Source organism: Sarcophilus harrisii, chromosome 3, assembly GCF_902635505.1.
Source record: "Sarcophilus harrisii chromosome 3, mSarHar1.11, whole genome shotgun sequence".
NCBI classification, from domain to species: domain Eukaryota; kingdom Metazoa; phylum Chordata; class Mammalia; order Dasyuromorphia; family Dasyuridae; genus Sarcophilus; species Sarcophilus harrisii.
Window position 1 is genome coordinate 110,501,589 of NC_045428.1, and position 25,117 is coordinate 110,526,705.

The following is a 25,117-nucleotide window of genomic DNA, read 5'->3' on the forward strand; positions in this document are numbered from 1 at the left end:
GGCCACAACCAGGGTTTTATTTTCTATTCCAGTCCTGTCTACCTGTCAAATCCTTATTCACTTATTGTGCAGGCACAGGAACACACACACACACACACACACACACACACACACACACACATCTATACATTTATGGAAGGAGGAAAGTAATGGAGTACAGGTCATTTGAGAATTGCATTTTCTATTTTCACAGGGTATAATATTATAAATGAATACTCATTGAAACCAAATGTCAGGTGTTACCCCTTCTCCATTAAATATTCACTGCTACCTAAGCCCTGACCTGAAATATGCCATCCTTATTTTTAAGCTTCTTTTGAAAATAATTTGGCACTTATGCTGAATTGCAGTAAATTGGATAGTTGTTTAATGACGTGGAAAACTCCCACAGTTGAATGAATAGAGACTAACAAATTCATTATTATTTATGACTCTATTCCCAGGTTTTTGTAGGTCAACTTAGAGAATTCACTAAATACACTGCTTTTTTCAACTTAGGAAAGACAAGTTCATAAGACATTTTGAGTCAAAGAAAATCACAGAGCTAGAACAAATCTTAAGAGATTCTGATGTCTGCTTCAATATCTTCAAGTAGGATCATGCCCAATTTTTTTTTCATTTTATTGTACACAGGAATGGCAGCTAGTTCCAGTGTCTGATAAGTCAACTTGATTAAATCAATCAGTATTTATTTTGTAATGCTAACATCCAGGGATATTTAGATAAAACCTAGCCTCTCCCATCATGGAGTCTATATTTAAGCATGAAAATATATAAAAATATGTAAAACAAACTTAAAATAATAAACTATAATCATTCAAAAGAAGTTAAAACAATACTGTTATGTTTTAGGTGAGAGAGATTATTGACTTGGGTATCAAGGAATACTTTCTGAATTATTTGATATTCGAGCTGAGGTTTGGAAAATGGGTAGAAATTCAACAAGCAGAGAGTAAAGAAATGTACTAGACAGATAGGAAATAAAATGAAGAAACAGAGATAGATAAGGAAAAGTAAGCATAGTGGAAAAAGAAATGATTTCATAGAAACGTAGAATAACTTACATGAACTGATGCAGAATAAAGTGAGCAGAACCAGAAGAATAATTTGTATTACAACATCAATATTATAAAAACAAACTATTTTGGTGGCTTTTATAAATTGATAAAGAAATAATCAGAAGGAGAACAATTTGTACAATAACAATATTATAAAAACAAGTAACTTTGAAAGTCTTAAGTACTCTAAACAACAATAGAATTCATCCATAATTCCACAAGACCTGTGACAAAGCCCACTTATATGGATGATGTATTTAGAGTGCAGATAAGGCATTTTTTTTTAACACAGTCATTAAGGGAATTTTTTTTTTTCTTGAGTATGCATATTTGTTACAATGAATTTGTTTTTCTTTCTTTTTTATCAGTAATATGGAGGTATGAGAAGGAGAGAAAAGAAATTATTTAAACTCTAAAAAAGGTGAGAAAGGAACAGGTTGTGAAGAGATTTAAATACTAAATAGAGCATTTTATATTTGATCCTAGAGGTAATAGGGAGTGACTAGAATTTATGGAGATCAATGGAATCAGGAAGTAATAGTCTGATCTATGTTTTTGGAAAAAAGCAAAACACAAAAATAAAACAAAACACACACACACACACACACATGCAAACCCTTAGTTACCTGGAAGATTGGATTAAAGAGGTGCTTAAAAAACAAGGACCACTGAAAAGACTAGAAATGAGGAGGTTCTATAAAAAGGTGATGATTATGCTATCACCTTCACTGGAATGTTAAGGTTAGGGACTGTGTTTAGCTTTCTTTTGTGTCCTCAGTGCTTACTTAATACAGTATCTGGCACATAGTATGCATTGAATGAATAATAACTGATTGACTGATAAGCAAAAATGACAAGGTGTGGCAATATATTGGATATCTGAGCTGAACAAAATGAGAAATGAGAATCAAGGTGGTTGTGAGCCTCTGTGTCTGAACAGTAACAGATAAGTTGGAGAAAGAAATTTAGAGATTAAGAAAAAAAAATCTTTTTTTTTTTTTTTAATTGTTTGTTTGTTATGGTGGGGACTGTGTATATTCAATGTGAGATGTTTATAGCCTATCCCATTTGAGAAGACAATAATGTACTTCATTAACTGTCACTGGATTTCAGGAGAGAAATTTGATCCATTTTCCTTGCCATCCCTCATTCTTACTCTTACTCATCCTTTAAAAACAATTAAAAAATCTTTGTTCAAAATAATTATTCCCACTATCATTCTATATTTTCCCTTCCCTATTCAGTTAAACACACTTTTACTGACAATATCCGTTTCTGTTAGCACACTGGGACAAAGAAAAGTAAATCTTTTAGGGAAACAAGCTACATTTTATTTAGAACAACATGACCAAAGAAAAGTATGCAAAATTATGATAAATCAATTGAAGAAAACTGTGAGAAGTAAGCAACTTTAGCGCAAAAAATTACAAAATAAAAATTTTATAAACAACTTATCTATGTTTTTAGAAGTATGCCTAGAATTTTTTGAATAAAATAATATTAATTATAGTTGTACTGGGTTGGATAGTCATTATTAATGTTTCAAGCAAATTTATGGTTTCCTTGTTACTGAAAACTCCCAGAAAGGAAAACACATTTTTGCTTTAAAAATAAGATTGATATGAAGTATAGATACTGATCAAAATATGCCAATATTCTTTGTCAAAGAATAAGCCTTACTATGCTAAGGCATTCAGGATGACTAAGAAATCATAATAATCATACTCAGTAGTATCAGAAGACAACGTTAGATTGAAACACAAATGAAATTTTTAGGAAGAGGGTTCTTTGGGCGGAAATATGTGTATCTTTTATTGTCTGATGATGTACTTTTTTAAGCAACTAAACTGAACCCACTGTGCATTATTCTATTAGTTCAATATATGCTACAAATTATGATTGGTCGGTCTCTTTCTTCTACATCACAATTGTTCACTCAAAATTATCCTGTGCCAGTATTGGTTGTTTGAAAGTCAAACTCAAATAAGTCATGGATGATGATAAAAATTTAAAAAAAAAATAATGTGAGGAGAAAGAAAGCAGAAGCAACTGACATAAACAGGCTTCCAAAAATAGATGATACTTGAATTGGGTTGGGAAAGAAGATTGGGTTTTTGATAGATGGCAAAGAGGGGGAAGTTATAGAAGTGAGGAATGACTTTTAGACATATTGAGTAGTCTATTTTTGTTAGTACATTGGATTAAGGAAGGGGAGTGATTCAATGCAAGTATGAACAAGTAAATTTTGGAGAACTGAGGATACCAGATCAAGAGGATTGTGCTATATCCTAAAAGTAATTGGGAATTGCTAAGGATTCAATGGTTAGCAATTATGCATTATGAAGATTTATTTAGAAAATTGTGTAGAAAGTCAAGGATTTGATCAGAATGCAGAATGCAAACACATAGAAAATACTTATTCTGGTATTTCTTCTAGCTATTCCATATTGTCCATAATGGACATATTGAATATGTGAGAGACCTTTCTCTGATTTGTTGTTAATAATATCCTGAGGATAATTAGTTTACTCGTATGTTTATCATTCTAATTAGAAAGGTTCAATTCCTAGTGACACTATTTCTGATATATCTTCAATGACAAAAGTACAACTGTATAGTTAACAAGCTAAATTCTATTTACATGTCATCTTGAAGTGTTAGTTTTTCTCAGACTGTGATGTTTTTAATATATTATAGTAAAGATAATGTGATGAAAATTAAAAAAAAATTATTCAGTCTGTGGGGTAAGACAGTCCTAATAATCTTAAAATTATTTCTGAATGACCTGTTCCACTGTATTACAATGCAAGATTGTTTCCTTTCATTTGCCCCCCCTAAAAAGTAGCAAACAAAGTTTACCCACCATCCTCTGGCTAGTCATTAATGTTGAACTTGCTCTTCTCTGGGGGGTATTTTCTTTCCATTTTCATGAGTATTAAAATGATATATTGCTTTATTTGTCTTAGTGTTGGAAATTAAAATCTCAATAACAGTAATTTCTGCACATTGGTGATAAAACTAAATTCACTTGAGATTTTTTCACACTGACTGAGTTTTGCTTTCTTTTCTCTTAGGGAATTTTTAAATTATGAAGCAATTTCAAAGTAATTTCTAAAGTGCTTCTTTATAATTTAAAAAATAGTCATTCTGTCTATTAAAATATGAATGATAAACTATGTGAAAATGTACCTTGTTTAAAAAAGTAAAGTCTGTGGCATCAACATGAAATCTACTAAATATTTTAAATAATAACCCAAAATAAAAATTTTGAAATGTTTCTACAAAATCCTTCCAAATACTTAATTGTGAATGGAAGATATTGTATTTGCTTGGTTTGGAATTTTTTACAAATTCATACTAAATATCTAAAAGGAAAGATTTGACTAATCAGAGTGTTGAAAAATTTTTGTTTGTTATCTTTTTGGTAGTTGCTTAAGCTTTTATTTTTAGTAAAAAATAAGATAAGAAAGAAAAAAGAAATAAGACCCCCTTAATTTGCTATGTAAATATAAAATTTAGTTTTATAGAATTTTTTTAAGAAGCCCAACGAATTTATTTTGATTTTCTAAGTTTAATATTTAATAGTGATGATGAGATTAAGGTTATAATCCATCACTGTGTGTAGGTGAAGAATCAAATCTGTCTGGAAGAATAACCATATTTAAGCTAAAGTCTTAGAAAAAATGCTATAGAGCAGGGATTGGGGTAGAAAGAAATAAGGTAGGACCAGGTATTGAACTCTTTGAGAAAGGAAGGATAATAACCTGGGGAGAAGTAGATAAAGCACCAAGATTAAAACTTAATGAAATATCTGAATGGATAGGGGAATCTCAAACAAAGGGAATGCTTGGAAGAGTCTAGAGGAGACAGTAATGATCAGTCAGAATGTGGGCTCCTCTTTCTGGATCAGTCTATTGTAGAAAACGATTTCAAAAAGATAACAGTGAAGGAAAAGTGATTGATCAAATTTTTTTTTAAATTTTAGAAGTGAATAGATTCAAGATGTCTCTAGAAAGAACAGAAAATCATTGGAGAAGAGAGGAATTAAAGATACATGAGATGAAGGAAATGACTGCTAGAGAAAGGTTGGAATAAATGAGAAGGAATGAACTTATAATCATGGCCCATAGCGGAACTAGTTCAAATCCTATTTTCTACATGAGGCTTTTCTCAGTATCCAGAGGGATTAACACCTTCTTTTATCTGTTCTCTGTAGATAATATTTTGCTTTTACCTAGTTAAAATATGTTATCAGACTGAAATTTCCTTGAGTATAGTAGTTGTTTTTTGTATCTCTAGTGTTTAGCACAGTGCTTGGCACATAGGTGCTTAAGAAATGCTTAATGGCTTACTAATTGATCCTAGACACATATACCTCTCCAACTAAAAAAGCAGTAGCAATAAAAAACTGCTTAGCTCCAACTGAGTTCATAAAAAGAATCTTCTATTACCTTGGGGAGAAATAAAAAGGAATGAATGAAACATAATATTTTCACCTTTTAAAATTGTTTTTGCCCTGTGATTTCTCCCTTTGGTTCTGATTTTTCTTTCACAAAAAAAAATCAAAAGAAAAAGTTCATGATATTAGATATTCCTCTGGGATTTTTTTGGTTGTTTTTGGTTTTTTTGTTTAGATTAGAACTCCCTATAACCGAATCTAGAAGCAGAGCCTTCTCCATTGGTCCCACTTAAATAGCCTGGAGAGCTTTTTTCTGTCCCTTTTTATCTTCTGATTGCCTATAGGAACAGGCTCACCATATTCATACTAAATTTACTGTGAATACTTTGCCCATTGCACCTCAGAACTCTTGAGATCAGCTGATGTACCTGCCTCTGCCTTCCTGCTGCCTTGGACCACAGGTGTGCATTACCAGATCCAGAAAGAATAATACTTTAGTTCATAGAAGAAAATTTAACAGAGAAGATGATTCTAAGAAATCAAAATCTACCTCCAACTTTAGAATATGTATATATATGGATGTGGGTATATATATATATATATATATATATATATATATATATATACATTTATGTATATATACATATGTGTGTATATATAAATTAATTAATCTCTGATAGGAGATCATAAATTTCTGGTTCCTTTAAGTGTCTAAGACACAACTCTTTAGTGATATTTACTTTGCAGATTTTCTGGTTAATGAGATAGTTATAATTAACTGAAATAGTAATAAGGATGAATCTAGCACCTTATGATGAGAGAAGCAATAAAGCACAATGAGTAGAGAGCTAGTCTCTTAGGCAGGAGGACCTCAGTGTGTTAAGTTCTGACTCTGACATAGTCTCTGTGACCCTTGTCAAGACATTTCATTTGTGAGTGTTTTAGCCAACGGTGACCAATTCAAATAGAAGCAAGGGCACTAATCGATACGTAAGCATCTCTGTATAAAATGTAATGCTTTTTGTGTTTTATTGTATCTCTATTTATGTTTCACAATTTTATTTTAATTAGGTTTTCCCTTCCACTCCTCCATTTTGGAAGAATTTTCATATAATTTAGCTCCACATGGTGTTTTTAATACCTCTGCCTATGCAGCTTGCTAGGATTATCAATTTGGAGACATTGAGGAGCAGGTTTTATCATCTATGAATTTATTTTAGTAGTAAATCCAGATTCAGTTCTTCTGTCCCCAAATATGGTACAGCCAAGTGACATAATAGAACACAGGTCCTGAAGTCCAGAAGAACTGATTTCAAATCTGATCTCAGACACTAGCTATGTGACCTTGGACAAATCACTTAATCCTGTCTGCTTCAGTTTTATTATTTGTAAAATGAGGTGGAAAAGAAATGGCACATCACTATAGTATCTTTGCCAAGAAAACTCCAATAGGTTCCCAAAGAATGTAAAATGACTGAATAACTATAACAAAAATCATCAAAGATCTTTTCATGGAGGGACATGAAAAAAATAAGAATGATTTTATTTCCATAAAACTTTGATTTCTTTTGTAAGCAATCCTTTGTATTTCATTTTATGTATTTAAAAGTACTATTCTAAGGCTTCACCAGACTGCCAAAGGGATATATGACACAAAATAGCTTAAGAAAGGTCTAGATAAACTTTAGTTGAAGGAAACTAAAATGAATGCTATGAATTTGGCATTGCTAGTGTCTAACTACACACACATATATACAAAACATAGCCATACATAACATATATATTTGTGTGTGTGTATATAGTAATTCACATTCATAGAAACTGTGTTTTCTTACTGTAGAACAATAACAGATAAAATCAAAGAAAGAGCATATATTTGGGGCTAATAAACTTTGCAACTGTCACATTTGGCAGAATATAGTTTAACATGTTTAATGTTGGGAAGTAAAATCAAACAAAATATATAAATAACTCAAGAATGAAACAAAATGCATAAATCTTTGGTTGTTATTTATGAAGGATCTTTTGATATTGATTTGCTACATGCTATTTGTCTTGCCTTTTCATTAAGTTTCTTTGTTGTGGCTATAATTTTTGTGGACAACATAAACTTTATGGCACTGGTCTCTGATCAATCACTGTATTGCCAATGCGGTAAAAGCCTGAAGACCTTTCTTCCACTTCTCTCTTCTATTACTAAGAGAAGGAACCTTTACAAAATATCATTATGATTTTGTCTAGGATAAATTCAGTTCAGAATCATAAAAGATAACACTTTTTTCTTGAAGTTCAACAGTTTGGGGAGTTTTTAAAATATTTTTGGTAATCATTGATTCAAAATATTTCATTTTAAGCAGAGTTTACTATAATATGATTGCTCACCCTCCATACTCTCAAGATCAGACCTGTTATATCTTCTCCTTAGGATTTGTAGGTATCCTGAGGATTTTGTGGGTGTTTTTTAATGACATCAGCTCAAGTCCCCATCTTTTAAGAGCCTGTAATTCATACTTCCAGTTCTATTTATGCACTTACCACTGAATTAGCATTTACTTTAAAAATATAGTAAGAAAAATGTAAAAATATTCCCTTAATATTTTGTGGGATATAATCCCTCCATATTTCAACTCAATCTCTGTTGGTAGGGATGTTCAGTATTTAACTTGGTTTCCACACAGCTCTGGTTCCACTAGTTTTCTATTTAGATATATTACTGCCAAATAAGTTTGCTTCTCATTTAACTCTGGTTTTGGTCACCTCTAAAAGTTACTCCTTTTTTTCTCCAGACTTGGATTCAAAAATGAAGGGATAAAAAGGTGGGTCCTTATTATTTTTTAATTTCTGGCCAATATTGAATGCTAACCTGACTTCAAAAGCACTGCGATACCAAAGAACTCTTTTGATCTTAAAAGTCAAAAGAACATAAGTGGTACTACCTTCTAGTCATCTATAGACCTTAAGGGTACTGAAGTAAAGAAGAGGAGACTGAAGCTTACAGGACTTTTTGAATGACTCAGATATAAATTGAAGATCTTCATCACAACTGGAGTCAATTATCTTTTGGATGAGATAGAGATTATGTTTGGGGAGACTGATTAGACATCTATTGCAACAAGCCACATAAGGAAATAAGGGTTTAAATTAACCTTAAAGTGATCGCAAAAGCTGAAAGTATAAGAGGAAGTAGACAGTGAAGTTTTAAGAGTACTTAACAACTTCTTGGACATACAGGAGTAAGGGAGAAGGAAGAGTTAAGACTCCAGTTTCAAAAGGCTTATGATGATAAATGGAATCCAATTCCAGAGAAAGAACTGATGAACTCTGAGTGCAAATTGAAGTATAATTTTTTTCACTTTATGTTTTTCTTTTTTTATTCTTGCAGCATGGCTAATATGTGAATATGTATTACATGATTTTACATGTATAAGTGATGTTATATTATTTGCCTTGAAGAGTAGGGGAAGAACAGGAGTGAGGAAAATAATTTGGAACTGAAAAGATGTTAAAAAGTTTTCAAGCTTGCCCATGTATAATAGATGGTTATTGACCGTGGTGATATTAAGACACAGAGCAATTTGACTATAAAAATAAGAAATGGAACTATAACTTCTCTTATAACACAGTATTTCTTTTAATGCATCCTTAAAGTATCTATTATTCTATCAATCACATTGATCACTCTTACTGAATTTGTAGACAATTAAAAAATATATATATATATATATATATATATATATATATACTTCCAGAAATATTTTATCAATGTCATACTTGTTCAATGTTTAAAGTAAAAAATTGGACCTTAGTAAATGTATTTGCTTTAAAGAAAGGACTTGTACTTTCTTCATTTTTTTTAGGATTTATATTATCCTGCATGTTAGCGCTCCCATCAGAAAATCATATAATTTGTAAATTTGATAAGCATAACATTTGTGTTTTAATTCAAACTGTTGATACTATAGAATTTAATAGGTTATTTATTGAGATCTGTAGTAATTTGTTAGAACTTTCCTTTAAGTTTGGTAACATCTATTAGTCCACGCATAAGGAATCTGTAATTCATTTCTAAATATGCTTAATCATAAAAACTCAGCTATCTGAGACACTATTTATCAGGATATTGTCTTTTCAAAAGAGAGGAATATTACCAAATTTCAAGAGTCATATGAAAGTAAAGATTATCAATTTGTCCATATATTACTGGCAGACTCCTAGTGTGATCAGATTATATTTCTCTGAGCATCTATTATCACATATGTGTTCATAGATATGTTTATACACACATATATTCATATAATATATAATTTGTATGTTGGCATTCTATTTTACTCTCAATTTTTCTTCATAAGAAGACTAGATAACATAGTTTTAATTAATTTACAAAATTTGAATATATTTTAAAACAAAATAAAATCTGAAGCACAGGTAAGTGTCACATGAATCACTAAATGCAATATAGATAATTAAAAGTCATAACTTTTGAATTTGTCATATATTATTCACTTGGCTCAGCCACCATGCCTTCTTAGATCATGATGTTAATAGGATGAGGACTAGAAAATTGCATAAGCTATTCCAGTGGATCTCATGGGAGACAAATACGTATGACCTTGCATCCATTAGAAATACAATTCCAGACACAGTAATACTCTCTGAAATGACAATTATGTACACAGTTTCACATAATCCAGTTAATATCTGTAAGTTCAGAATAACCAAGCAGTGTAGGGAAGATATTAAGTCTCATTCTATCCTTCACTTATTTCTACTATTAATAGGAATGATTTATCTCTTCCTATACCATCAATTCACTTATCCTTTTCCTTCTAGTATGCAATGCTGTCTCTGTTTTTCTATAGCAAAAAAAAGTCAAACAACTTCTCTCCAATGTCAGCTGCCCTATTTGAAGAGGACAAAATAATCACTTTTTATATTTTTATTTTACATTTCTTAATTAATTAATAAATTTAATTAATAAATCATACGTTCTCCTGAAACTTGTTTTTTTAAATATATAATTAAGAGTATAGCATTTTTTCCTTTTATATATGACTAGTTTTCAAGGTTACATAAAACACATGACCACTTCTATTATGTAAAGAACATCAAGACCAAAGTTATTATGTGCCTTTTATGATTAGTCATCTATAGACATACTGACCAAAAATATGATGAGATAAAGCTGCATATAATGATTCATTTTGAAATTTTACCAAGATTGTCAGATGAACTGTTCAATAATTTTTAAAGAAGAAAGATATCATAGTGATATAAAAGTTATTTGAAATCCTAGCCTAAATTACATTATTCCTGTGGTCATAATACTCATGTCTTTGATTTTACCTTGATTCCAACTCTCTCAAAATCCATTTTATTTACTATTTTATCTCATTTTTTCTTGTAACATTATCAAGATTAAACATTCGTAACTTTTAATAGAGAATACTCATAACTATTCTCTCCACATATAAGAAGGGAATCCTACATAACTACATCTTAGTATCACAGAAATCTAGTAACTTTTTGATACTCTTAGTGGATTAGGGCAATTTAAAATTCCTAATACTCTACCCTAACCATTCAAACAAATTTGCCTGCAATATACACTTTATTACATTACTTTTTATGGAAAATAAATCTTTTGAGTTTTTATCTTATTTGTTAGCTATATTTGATGTCCTATAAAGCTACAAATCATCAGCGATCCTCCTACTCTTGCAACACATTGGCAGGAAATGAAAAGCAACATTTCCTGGGTATAACAAAACTAAAAAGCTCTTACCCATTTTGAAGATTCCACTAAAAGATTAGGGAAAAAAAAAAACAATCAAGGTAGTTCCATGGAAATATAACTGTACTTTTGCCTAATAAATGACGAAAATGACATATTAGCTTCTCTTATTCTTGAATAAGATTCTTTCATGTGTCCAGGATGTCTTTTCAGTTGCATGAAGGAAATACCAAGTGGTACCAGTTCAAACTTGGAACATTGCAAGACATACGCTATTTTTGCAATAGTATCCATCAATGCATGCAATGTTAAATGACTGAAAACTAAAAAATAAATATTCTTTATATGCCAGTTTTAGCAGCCGTTATCCCAATACTCTTAAGAGATCGCAATCTTAATACAACATTTTTTGATCCTGCTGGTGGAGGAGACCCAATCCTATACCAACACCTATTCTGATTCTTTAGTCACCCGGAATTATATATTTTAATTCAGTTTTGGGTAAGCATGTATGTTTCTTTGCCTCTAAAGTTAATAAAGATTTTTTTTAATGTATTCACAAGGTAGTATAATGTTTATATTTTCAAATCTTTCTTTATATATAACATTGTTAGATAAGGCCATTACCAATATTATTAATCTACATTATGAAGTCTTACTCTTTTCTAAAAAAATTCCTATAGCCCAAGCTATGATTCAATTTTTCAAATATTATAAAACTGCATATTCTCATTCTATCTTATGGTTATCTACTTCCCAACTTGTTATCCAGAAAAAATATAGACTATGTAACATTTTGCATTTGAAGAATTTATTATTTATGCAATTCATTTCTAATTAGGACTAAAAAAATAATTCTCTACAAATGACTAAAATGCAGGAAATGAACCCCTGAGGACAAACATAGAATATGTTATCTCTTTCACAGAATGAAAATGTGACTTCAGATGACATTAGCTAAATATACTTTCAGACAATAAAAATTAATTACAAGAAAAAAATTAAATTAATGGATTATGAACTAATTTATTTGGATAATGGATTGTTAACATTTGAGTAAAATGTTAACTGTTAATTTTGCATATCAATTAAGACAGTCACATCAAATTACCTGAGGTGGAAGCAATGGCAGTCTTATAAAGGCAAGAAGCATGCTTAGGTCACTACATCTCCTCTGTGTGTCATACTTAACCCACATCATCAAAGCATGGAAGATGGTTTCTTCATCAGGAACATTCACATCATCACTGGCCAGCAGCTTATGAAGCTCCTCAGCAGGGAGGAGTAAAAACTCTTGATTTCTGATAACTTCCATTATATTTTCCTGCAGAAAGAAAATATCTCAGCATAAATTCTACTTGTTTTTATTGAGCTAAGTTAGATACCTTGGAAAGAAAAGGGAAAAGCGTTTATAATAACTTTTATCCTCATTAAAATATAATCCTTGAAAATGAATCCTTCAGAAATCAATAAAAATGAAAGCCTGGTAATTGTAACTGATGTATAAATGTACCTGGAAAAATAGAATCCTAAAAATAAATGAAGGATTATGTTTCAAATTATATACATAATAGTGAGCTTCAAAATGCAGGAAGAACACATAAATCACTTAGATGATGAAGCATCAAGTGAACTTCCATTTAACAATTAGTGAAGGAAACTCTAGGGTTTTAAACAGAGAACTAATACATATATTAAAATAAGATGAAAATTACAGTATTAAAAGAATAGCAATAATAAGAAGAAGGCTGAGTAATGTAGTTGACTGGGTCTATAGCTGATTAAGGGCTGATTTGAGGGCCAAAAAAGAATTGTACTTTATGCTGATAAGAAGCATGCCTCAGGATTTTGTCCCCTATTCTGTTCTCCTCAACACTTTTATCAATAACTTGAAGAACAGCATAGATGGCTCACTTATCACATTAGCAGATGACAAAAAACTGAAACTGATAGTTATTATGTTGAATGACAGAATTGAAATCCAAAAAGATCTAAAAAGACTAAAATGATGTGCCAAAACTGACAAAATGCAACTGATAAGATTATTTTTTAATTGCCAAATTGACAAGTTCCTCCTAAATAGTCTCTAAGCTTCCAGTTCCTATTCCTTCAATAAATTTTATAAACTATTTTCAGATGAACCTTCCTAAAATACTGTTCCGATAATGATATCTCATACCTCAAAGTTTCTATGGCTCTCCACTGCCTGTTTTAGATAGACAACAACAAGCATTTAAGTGCTTAGTATATGTCAGGTACTAAACTCTAAGAACATAAATGTAAACAAAAAAGATAGACCTTCCTTTCAAGAAGCTTACATTTTTATAGGGGGAAAAAAGGGAACTAAAACAGAAGGTAGGGAAGAAAAATGCCTACTCAGGACACATATGAGATAAATGTCATAATATGGTATAATACCATAATATGGTATTATGAAGGTTCTTCATAATATATAATTGAAATTTTTCAATTCTAATTCCCACATATTGCCCTATGTGTATTCTCAAATTACAGATTTACTCAGATTTTAGTGCAACAACAGATACAAAATGAGATTTTATTAAAAATTACTGTAGATAGAAACTGGAAACTGAGTGGATGCCCATCAATTGGAGAATGGCTGAATAAATTGTGCTATATGAATATTATGGAATATTATTGTTCAGTGAGAAATGACCAACAGGATGATTTCAGAAAGGCCTGGGGAGGCTTACATGAACAGATGTGGAGTGAAACGAGCAGGGCCAGGAGATCATTATATACTTCAATAACAATACTATATGATGACCAATTCTGATGGATCTGGCCATCCTCAGCAATGAGATGAACCAAATCAGTTCCAATGGAGCAGTAATGAACTGAACCAGCTACGCCCAGTGAAAGAACTCTGGGAGATGACTAAGAATCATTACATTGAATTCCCAGTCCCTATATTTTTGCCCACCTGCATTTTGGATTTCTTTCACAGGCTAATTGTACAATATTTCAGAGTCTGATTCTTTTTGTACAGCAAAATAACAGTTTGGTCATGTACACTTATTGTGTATCTAATTTATATTTTAATATATTTAACATCTACTGATCATCCTGCCATCTGGGGGAGGGGGTGGGGGGAAGGAGGGGAAAAATTGGAACAAGAGGTTTGGCAATTGTCATTGCTGTAAAGTTACCCATACATATAACCTGTAAATAAAAGGCTATTAAAAATTTAAAAAAATTACTGTAGATAAATTAAAATATTTGGGCATCTAGTTGTCAAGATAAAGTTAGGAACTATATGAACACAATTACAAAACACTTTCTACACAAATAAAGTCTGATCCAATCAACTGGAAGAATATTAAATGTTCAAGGATAGGCTGAGCTAATATAATAAAAATGACAATTCTACCTAAATTAATTTACTTCTGGCATTCCAATCAAACTCCCAAGAAATTAGTTTACAGAGGTATAAAAACTAATAACAAAGTTCATCGGGAAGAACAAAAGGTCAAGAATTTCAATGGAATTAATGAAAAATATGCAAAGGAAGGTATCCTAACTGTACCAGACCTAAAACCATATTATAAAGCATTGGTCATCCAAACCATTTGGTACTGGATAATAAATAGAATGGTAGATCAGTGGAATAGGTTAGATTCACAAGATGAAACAAATAATCTAGTGTTTAATAAACCCAAAGATCCCAGCTTCTGGGATAAGAACTCACTAATTGGCAACAATTGCTGAAAAAATTGGAAATAAATATGGCAGAAATTAGGAATTGACACACCTTAACACCCCATACCAAAATATAGTCAACTCGGTTCATATTTTAGACCTAAAGAGTGATATTATAAGCCAATAGAGGAACCAAGGATAGTCTCTATCTCAGAAGTGTAGAGAAAGAAGGAATTTGTAGGCAAAGAAGATCACTGATTTATTAGATCAAAATGAACACCAAATTAGAGGGAAGAATACAAATAATATAGTACTTGTAATCAAAATACCAAGTATATTACTTAAATTACTAAATGACTCATGAAAAAATGAAAAATAAATAACAATACAGGCATTAACCTTGAACCATTAACTATTTCCTAGATTATTTTAACCAGTGCAAATCAATAAGCACAATGAGGAGACCAGTCAAGGTAACACTTGATCTCTTTTTCAAACAGGATACTACAAATGAGGACCACAATTAGTTTAGACAATAAATCATCTGGGAAATATAAAGAAAGATAAGATTATAAATAATATTACTGATGAAACTGTGAGAAACCATAAAAGTAAAATCAGTTTATAGGGACTTCCTTATGATACTTATTTAAGCCAGAGCTTACCAAGAATATTTAATTTTGAAACTGGAAGGACAACAAATAGATCAGTATTCTACCTTTTGGAGATCCTCCAAAGGAGCTTAGAACAGAAAAGGAAAAAGATATGACCTTCTGCCAACAGATAGATTTTCTGGGCAATTTCTGGTCTTCTTAGAGTTTACCTCCAAAAGGTGGATTTGAGATGAAAAATAAAAACCATATGCCAAGATATTTTAAAAATTTTCTTTGCCAATGTCAGTGGAAATGCTATATTTGGATTCTAAAACAACAAACTCAAAAACATATGAGGAAAAGGAAAAAAAAGCTAGAAAAACAACTATATCAATACAAATAAAAAATTTTATACTATAAATACATGATAAAATTATGAGGGTATTGAGAGGTTATTTTTGAAGCTATGTGAATGTAAAAAACTAAGCAAATGAGCTGGGGAAATATCATGGATGTGACACAACACACATACACACATGCACAAACAATATCAACAATTCTAGAGTCAAGATGGCAGAGAGCAGACATGACTTTCTGTGACCTCCTCTGACCTTCTCTCAAACCAAACAGCAGACTGAGCCTTTAAACTGGCTCTGGAGTCAAAGAACCCACAAATATTTGGAATACTACACCTTCCCAGACGAAGATACTTTGGAAGAACTTCAGAACAGGTCTGTTCCAAACAGGCAAGGGGACAGTCTGCCAATCCCAGACAGCAGGATAGGGAGACCAGGGCAAGAAGTTGGGACCAGGAGTCAAAATGTTGCAGCACCTACGCACCTTCTCTGAGCCTTTTAGGTTACTCTATGCTGGTTACAAGCAGGTACTTTGCCAGATTTGCTTAAAGAAAAAGGCAAATTGTAACACACTGAGTCCCAGAATAACATAGGACCTAGTTGCAATTACCCAGCACCATAAATCAATCAGCAGAACTGCCCCAGAGCAAATTAAAGCAGCTGTCCCTCCTTTGCACTGAGCATACCCCAAGCCTTAAAAAAATGAGTAAAAAAGCAAAAAGAACTCTCACCATAGAAGATTTTATGGAGAGAGAGAAGAACAGACCTCAAATCCTGAGGTTCTTAAAGACAAAGCAACTCCATATGAAGTCCCAAAGTGAGATATGAGTTGGTCCCCATTTCACAAGTCTTTCTTGGAAGATTGAATAAAGGATCTTGAAAGAAGAAAAAATGGGGAAAAGAAATGAGATCATTGCAAGAAGGAATGGAAAAAGCATATAATGCCCTACAAAATAGATATGAAAAAATACCAATTCACTAAAAATCAAAATTTGTGAACTGGAAAAAGAAATTCAATGAACAAAACAATTCAATTGGCCAATAAAAAAGTTAAGTGAAGAAAATAATACACTAAAAATTAGAATTGGACAAATGGAAGTAAATGTCTCAATAAGACTTCAAGAATCAAACAAACAAAAACAAAAAACAAAAAACAAAAAACAAAAAAAAAAAAAAAAGAAAAAAGAAAAGAAAATATGAAATACCTCCTAGAAAAAACAACCGACCTGGAAAATAGATCCAGTAGAGACAATCTAAGGATCATTTGCCTTCCTGAAAGCAATGATGAAAAAAAAAATACCTAGACAATATCTTACAGGAAAACATAAAGGAAACCTGCTGATGCCTTAGAATCATACGGTAAAATAGATATTGAAAGAATTTACAGGTAACCTCCTGAAAGAGTCCCCAAAATTAAATCCCCAAGGAATATCATGGCTAAATTTCAGAATTATAGCACCAAGGAAACAATATTTCAAGCAGCCAGAAAGAAACAATTTAAATACAAGAAGCTACAGTTATGATTACCCAGGACCTAGAAGCATCCACTTTAAAGAACTGAACAGCCTGGAATCTGATATTCTGAAAGGCAAAGGAACTCGGATTACAGCCAAGAATAAACTATCCACCTAAAATAAGCATTATATTTTAGGAAAGAAGAAAGACATTAAATGATATAAGAGAATTTCAATTATTTTTAATGAAAAGAACAGAACTGAACAAAAAATTTAGATCTCTAAACACTGAATTCAAGAGCAACGTAAAAAGATAAAAAGGAAAGAACTCATGAGAACTTTATGTTATGGGTAAACTTAGAGAGTGTGGGTATAATTAGACTTTATTATGATAACATTAAAAAAACCTAGAGTTGGAAAGGGGATTGTACTAGAAAAAGAGGGGAAAAGGAGGTAAAATTAGGTATTTTACAAAGAGTCAAAGAAGATCTATTATAATTGAGGGAAAGAAGAGAGGGGGATGAGCATTGTTTGAATCTTATTCTCATCAGATTTGACTCAAAGAGAATATCAGACATATTTGGTATCATAAAGAAACTTGCTCACCTTCTAGGGAAGTAGGAGGGAAAGGAGGAAAAAAAAAGGGAAAGATTAATAGAAGAGAAAACATAAGTATTAGGAGAAAGATGTAAAGAAAAAAAGGGCAGGGACTCTAAAGGGGAAGGGCTTGTTGAGGGAGCTGGTCATCGAAAGCAAAATATTGGGGAGGAGGGAAGGGGGGAAGGAAAGAAAAAAGCATAACTAAGAGAAAATAAGATGGCAGGAAATACAGGATTAGTTATTTTAACTGGGAATGTGAATGGGATGAACTGTCCCATAAAACAGAAGTAGATAGCAGACTGGATTAAAAGCCAGAATCCTACAATATGTTGTTTACAAGAAACATGCTTAAAGCATAGTGACATATACAGAGTGAAATTAGAGGCTATTATGCTTCAGGTGATGTTTAAAAAAAAAAAGCAGGAATAGCAATTCTGATCTCAGATCAAGACAAAGCAAAAATCTAATTAAAAGAGATAAGGAAGGAAACTATATCTTACTAAAGAATACCATAGATAATGAAGCAATATCAATACTAAACATATATGCACCAAGTGGTATAGCATCCAGATTCCGAGAGGAGAAATTAAGAGAAATGAAAGAAGAAATAGACAGCAAAACTATATTAGTGGGGGAATCTCAAACTTGCTCTCTCAAAACTAGATAATTCAAATAACAAAATAAATAAGAAAAAAATCAGGGAGGTATACAATATGTTAGAAAAGTTAAGTATGATAGATCTTTGGAGAAAATTGAATGGAGACAAAAAGGAGTTTACTTTTTTTCTCAGCAGTGCATGAAACTTATACAAAAATTGACCCTGTGTCAGGGCAAAATAAACATCAAACTCAAATGCAGAAAGGCAAAAAATAATAAATACATATTTTTTCAGATCAGATCAGATCAGATTCAGATCAGATTTCAGATCAGATCAGGTCAGATTTCAGATCATTTATTGAATGCATGCAATAAAAATCACATGCAGTATAAGGCCAGGAAAAAATAGACCAAAAAGCTAGAAAAACCTTGCATTCTCAGAACTTGATAAATAAAACCACAAAATAAATAAGAAAGAAGTTACAGAGGTAAATAGAATACTAGAAAAGTTTGGTGTGATAGATCTTTGGAAAAAATAGAATGGAAACAGAAAGGAGTACACGTTCTTCTCAGCAGTTCATGAACCTGATACCAAAATTGACCACATATTAGACATAAAGACCTCAAAATCAAATGAAAAAAGGCAGAAATAGTAAATGTATTTTTTTTTCAGATTTTGATGCAATAAAAATTACATTCAATAAAAAGCTAGGGGAAAATAGACCAAAAAGTAATTGGAACCTAAATATTCTCATTGTAAAGAATGAATGGGTGAAACAACAAATCATAGACACAATTAATGATTTCATCCAAGAGAATGACAATAATGAGACAATATACCAAAATTTGTGGGATGCAACCAAAGCATAATAAAGGGAAACTTTATAACTCTAGAGGCTTACTTGCATTGAATAAAGAAAAAGATTAATGAATTGGGCTTGCAACTAAAAAAGCTTGAAAAAGAGCAAATTAAGCCTCCCAATCAAATATCTAACTTGACATTTTAAAAATAAAAGGAGAGATTAATAACATTGAAATTAAAAAACTATTGAACTAATAAATAAAAGTAAGAGTTGGTTTTATGAAAAAAACAACAAAAGAGAAAAACCTTTAGTTAATTTGAGTAGAGAAGGAAAGAAGAAAATCAAATTGTTAGTCTCAAAAATGAAGAGAGAACTTCAACTAAGGAAGAGGAAATTAGAGCAATAACTAAGAATTATTTTGCCCAACTATATGCCAATAAATTTGATAATCTAAAGGAAATGGAGGAATATCTGGAAAAATATAGATTGCTCAGATTAACAGAAGAGGAAATAAGTTATTTAAATAGCTCCATTTTAGAAAAAGAAATAGAACAAGCTGTTAATCAACTTCCTAAGAAAAAAATCCCCAGGGCCAGATGGATTTATATGTGAATTCTACTAAACATTCAAAGAACAATTAATTTAAATATTAGATAAACTATTTGAAAAAATCTGATAGAAGGAGTCCTACCAGATTGTTTTTATGACACAGACATGGTACTATAACTAAACCAGGTTATATGAAAACAGAGAAAGAAATCATAGACCAATGTCCCTAATGAATATTGATGCAAAAATTTTAAATAAAATATTAGCAATGAGATTACAGTCATCCCCAGAATAACACACTATGACCAAGTACAATATATATCAGGAATGCTGAGCTGGTTCAATATTAGGGAAATTATCAGCATAATCAATGATATCAATAACCAAACTAACAAAAATCATATGATTATCTCAATAGATGCAGAAAAAGCATTTGATAAAATCCAGCACCCATTCCTATTAAAAAACACTAGAGAGTGTAAGAAAACATGGACTTTTCCTTAAAACAGTCAGTAGCATCTTTTTAAAAACATCAGCAAGAATCATATGTAATGGGGACAAACTAGAACCATTGGGTTCTCAATGGGGAGAGCATATGCAGAATTTTATGCTGATAGTATAAAATATTTGGGAATCTACCTGCCAAGAGAAAGTTAGGAAATATTCGGACACAACTACAAACACTTTCCAAACAAATATAGTCAGACCTAATCAGTTGGAAAATATCAAGTGCCCATGAGTAGGCCGAGCAAATATAATAAAAATGACAATACTACTAAATATACTTATTTAGTGTCATAGTAAATTCCCCCCCAAAATTTTACAGATCTAGAAAAAAATAGTAACAAAGTACTTTTGGAACAACCAGAGGTCAAGAATTTCAAGGGAATTAATGAAAAAAATTGCTAATGAAGGTGGCTTAGCTGTGCCAGACCTAAAAGTATATTATAAAGCAGTGGTCATCAAAACCATTTGGTAGTAGTTAAGAAATGGAGTAGTCAATCAATGGAACAGGTTAGGATCACAGGACAGAATAGTCAATAACTATAGCAATCTAGGGTTTGACAAATCCAAAGACCCTAGATTTTGGGATAAGAATTCACTATTTGACAAAAACTGCTGGGAAAATTGGAAACTAGTATGCAAGAAATTAGGGCTTGACCCATACCTAACACCCCATACTAAGATAAGATCTAAATGGGTTCATGATTTAGACATAAAGAATGATATTATAATAAATCAGAAGAACATAGGATAGTTCATCTCTCAGATCTGTGGAGAAGGAAGGAATTTGTGTTCAAAGAAGAACTGGAACTCATAACTGAACACCAGATAGATTATTCTGATTAAATTACGTTTAAAAGCTGTTGTACAAACAAAAAATGAAAACAAGGTTAGAAGGGAAGTAACAAATTGGAAAATAATTTTTCATTTAAGAGTTCTGGTAAAGGCCTCATTTCTAAAATAGAAAGAGAATTAACTCAAATTTATAGAATTTAAACCATTTTCCAATTGATAAATGGTCAAAAGTTATGAACAGGTAATTTTCAGATGAAGAAATTAAAACTACTTCTAATCATATGAGAAGATGCTCTAAGTCACTATTGATCAGAGAAATGCAAATTAAGACAACTCAGATACCAACACACACCTGTCAGATTGGTTGACAGGCAAAGATAGTGAGGAATGTTGGAGGGGATGTAGGAAAACTGGGACACTAATACATTGTTGGTGGAATTGTGAATGGATTTAACCATTGGGGAGAGCAATTTGGAAGTATGCTCAAAAAGTCAAGTTATCAAGCTGTTCATACCCTTTGATCCATCAGTGTTTCTATTGGGCCTCTATCCCAAAGAGATCTTAAAGAAAAGAAAGGGAGCCATATGTGCAAAAATGTGTGTGGTAGCTCTTTCTGTAGTGGCAAGAAACTGGAATCTGAATGGATGCCCATAGTTGGAGAATAGTTGAATAACTTATGGAATATGAATATAATGGAATATTATTGTTCTATAAGAAATGATTAGGAGATGATTTTAGAGAAGCCTGGAGAGATTTATATGAACTAATACTAATTGAAATGAGCAGAACCAGGAGATCATTGTACACAGCAACATCAGTTCTGATGGACGTGACTCTTTCCAACAATGAGAAGATTGATTCCAGTTCCAATCATCATGTGATGAAGAGAGCCATCTACATCCAGAGAGAAGACTGCAGGAACTGACTGTGGATCATAACATGACATTTCACTCTTTTTGTTGGCCAAAAACTCTCAGTTTTCTTCTCCCACACTGGATTATTTTTTAACAAAGTAAAATAGGACATTCATTTTTTCAAGTCTTCCCAATTTTTAATCACTGAATAAGCATTGCCTCAATTAAACTGAGACCTGTTAAAAATCTTAGCTTAAAAACACCAAGGTCTCCTCTACTGCATCAAAAGCCACCTCAACTCACCTTGATCTATATATGACCACTGGACTCAGATGGCACTGGAGGAGAAAATGAGACAGGTGATTTTGCATATTTTATCCTCACTAAATCCAACTCACTTGCATATCATGCTATCATTTCCCTGATATCATAGTCTTTTTAGAGAACAAAGAACAAACAATAATATATCTATCAATAGCACCTTTGACAAAAGCATTTGAAAGGAACATGGAGGCTTTGCAAATGTTATTCTATATTTAACATGTTATATGATAGCATAATTCACTGAAGTAAAATAAATAACACAAGATCTCCTTTTGTATGTTGTTTGCTTACTGTAATTTTATAGAATAAAATGTAACCTCCAAAGTATTCCTTTTTCCTCCCTCCAATAATTTTCTCTTAGACTGTATTAAGATCATACAAGATTAAAATCAAATGTTTAAATGTTTTAACAGATGTTTAAAAACAAATAATTTTGACTGCTTTCTCAAAATTAATATCAAATGTAATACAAAACACGGGGGTTTATGTTCAACAACTATTTATATATGATTGGCATATATCTTGATACACATACACATATATATGTGTGTATTTATATCTTGAATAGACATTATAAATGGTCCTTAGACCAAATAATATAACAAAATTTCTATCAGAAGGAAAATGGTATGTTTAAAAGAATGAAGTATATTATAACACTTCATTTTAAATAATAGTTTCCACGTAAAACAGCACAAATGGTGTCATCAAAAAGAAGAATGTCCAGTAAAGAAGGTAGTTTAATTATCTAACTAGAAGAAGAAATAAAAGCTAGATGCTCTGAATGTTTCACTTAATGCCCATGAAAACCAAGAGGTAAAGAATAAGTGTTTCACCCCCCTGTTCAGATTAATTGACATAATCCTTTTGGAGAATTCAGAGTTAGACATAGACTATGGTTAGGAAGCATGAAAAGGAAGGAAAATGTTTGATCTATATCATTGAATCAATATGTCATTGCTGTAATGAACTAGAAAAGAAGATTTAAGGGGGAAAATATGTTTGTGTCTTTTTCTGTATATATTTATTTTATTTTCTAATAAACCTATAAGTGAAAAATTTAGGACCATTTTAATCAAATTATTTTTACTCTATTTTCATGCACAATCTGATGAATAGAATTTTCCTCTATAATATGACCATGCTTTAAAACATTCATTTTCGTTTGTATCTTCATTCAATTATTTCCTTGGTTTTATAATTTTGTTATTATGAGGGATAGTGCCTATAGCTAATTTGTCATTTAGTACTTTATTCCATTCTACTATTTTTTTTCCTTTCTGAATTTCTACTAAAGATATAAGACTGAATTTAATGCTAATGTTAAAAATTGCAATATCCATGCAAGTACCCACCAACAAACATTATCGAAATTCTTTTGATTTAGATATTTTATTTACTGAATTCAATATTACTAAATTTTGAGCATTTCATGAAATATCATATAATACTTTAATCTAAAATTTAATTTAACTTAGATTCTATCTTCATTAGATTTTCCTGAATCCACCACCATTATTGTTAAACTCTGGAATGTTTGTGCTATACTTAGAATGTATTCTGTTTTTTTGGCATCTAGATATTTGTATCCATAGATGACTTCAAGAACCTAATCTTGAAGGACCTAATGTACATAATTCAGAATATAAATCTTCATATGAAAACAATTTCCAAATTTAGCTTGGAGCTCATTTCAATGAATCAAAAAGTGGGTCTAAAAGATAAAATTAATTTCACTGAGATGACATGTTCATATTTCCTTTTGTTTGGGACAAAGAGTTTCCAGCATTCAATTGACACCAAATTAATCATAAATTACATGGAGTTTCCAAGTCACAAATCATAGATTTTGAGCTGGAAAGGTCTTTAACAGCCCAACTACATCAATTTTGAAATTCAAAAGGTGAGGAACAAAAAAGCTCTATGATTTTGTCCTAGAACACACAGAGACTAACCAGCAAAGCCAACTTTCAAGAATTGGTTTTCTAATTTAAATGACAGCATTCTTTCCCTTGACTAAGATTCTCAATTAGTAAATTCAAATCTATGTAACTGGTCAATAATTTGTGGGAATAGACATAGAAATCACTTTAAAGGTGATTTTTGTCTAATCTCCTCATTTTATTAAAAAGGAAACTGTCTCATGGAGGTGGTGAACTTGTCTAAGGTCACACCATTAAATCAAACCATGAGATCAAATAATGTCATATGGAGAAAAACAATGTAGAAAGGAAGAAGAGGATACACTCGTGATTATAAATGATGATCCAGAAGAGGAGACAGAAATTCATTCCAGAGGCATGATAACTTCCTGTGATAGAGAGGTGATTATTCCACAGCTTGATGTCCTGGTCAAATCATATCTGCAAGAGTGTCTTGGAGCCATGTTTTAAAAAAGAACATTAATGAGCTAGATGGCATCCTGATGAGGGCAACCACATTGGTGTTCTGAGTATTTTCATTTGCTGAAGAGAAGGCTGGGTGACAGTAGAGTTGTCCTTAAGTTCGTGAAAAGGTAGCATGTGAAACGATGGGGCTTGTTTTGTTGGACCAAGAAGGACAGAACTAAAGAAAAATTAGTAGAAGTAGCAAAAGACAAATCAGTTTTGATGGAAAGAAATTGTTCTTTAAAAGGAAAGCTATGCATTTTATTTTCTTTCTTATTTTTTGCTATTTGATTTGATTTTTCTTGTGCAGGAAGATAATTGTATAAATATGTATGCATATATTGGGTTTAACATATATTTCTACCATATATAACATACGTTGGGTTACTTGCCATCTAAGAGAAGGAGTGGGGGGAAGGGGCAGAAATTTGAAATATAAGGTTTTGCAAAGGT

General features: G+C 31.5%; 1 protein-coding gene across 1 annotated transcript in view; it reads right to left on the reverse strand.

The window, feature by feature from the left end:
- KLHL1 (kelch like family member 1) overlaps positions 1–25,117 on the reverse strand; it is a 553,989-nt gene that overhangs the window by 189,310 nt on the left and 339,562 nt on the right. The window contains exon 5 of the mRNA XM_003765805.2: positions 12,300–12,512. Within this exon, the coding sequence (XP_003765853.1) occupies positions 12,300–12,512 (213 nt within the window). The remainder of the gene's footprint in view (positions 1–12,299; positions 12,513–25,117) is intronic.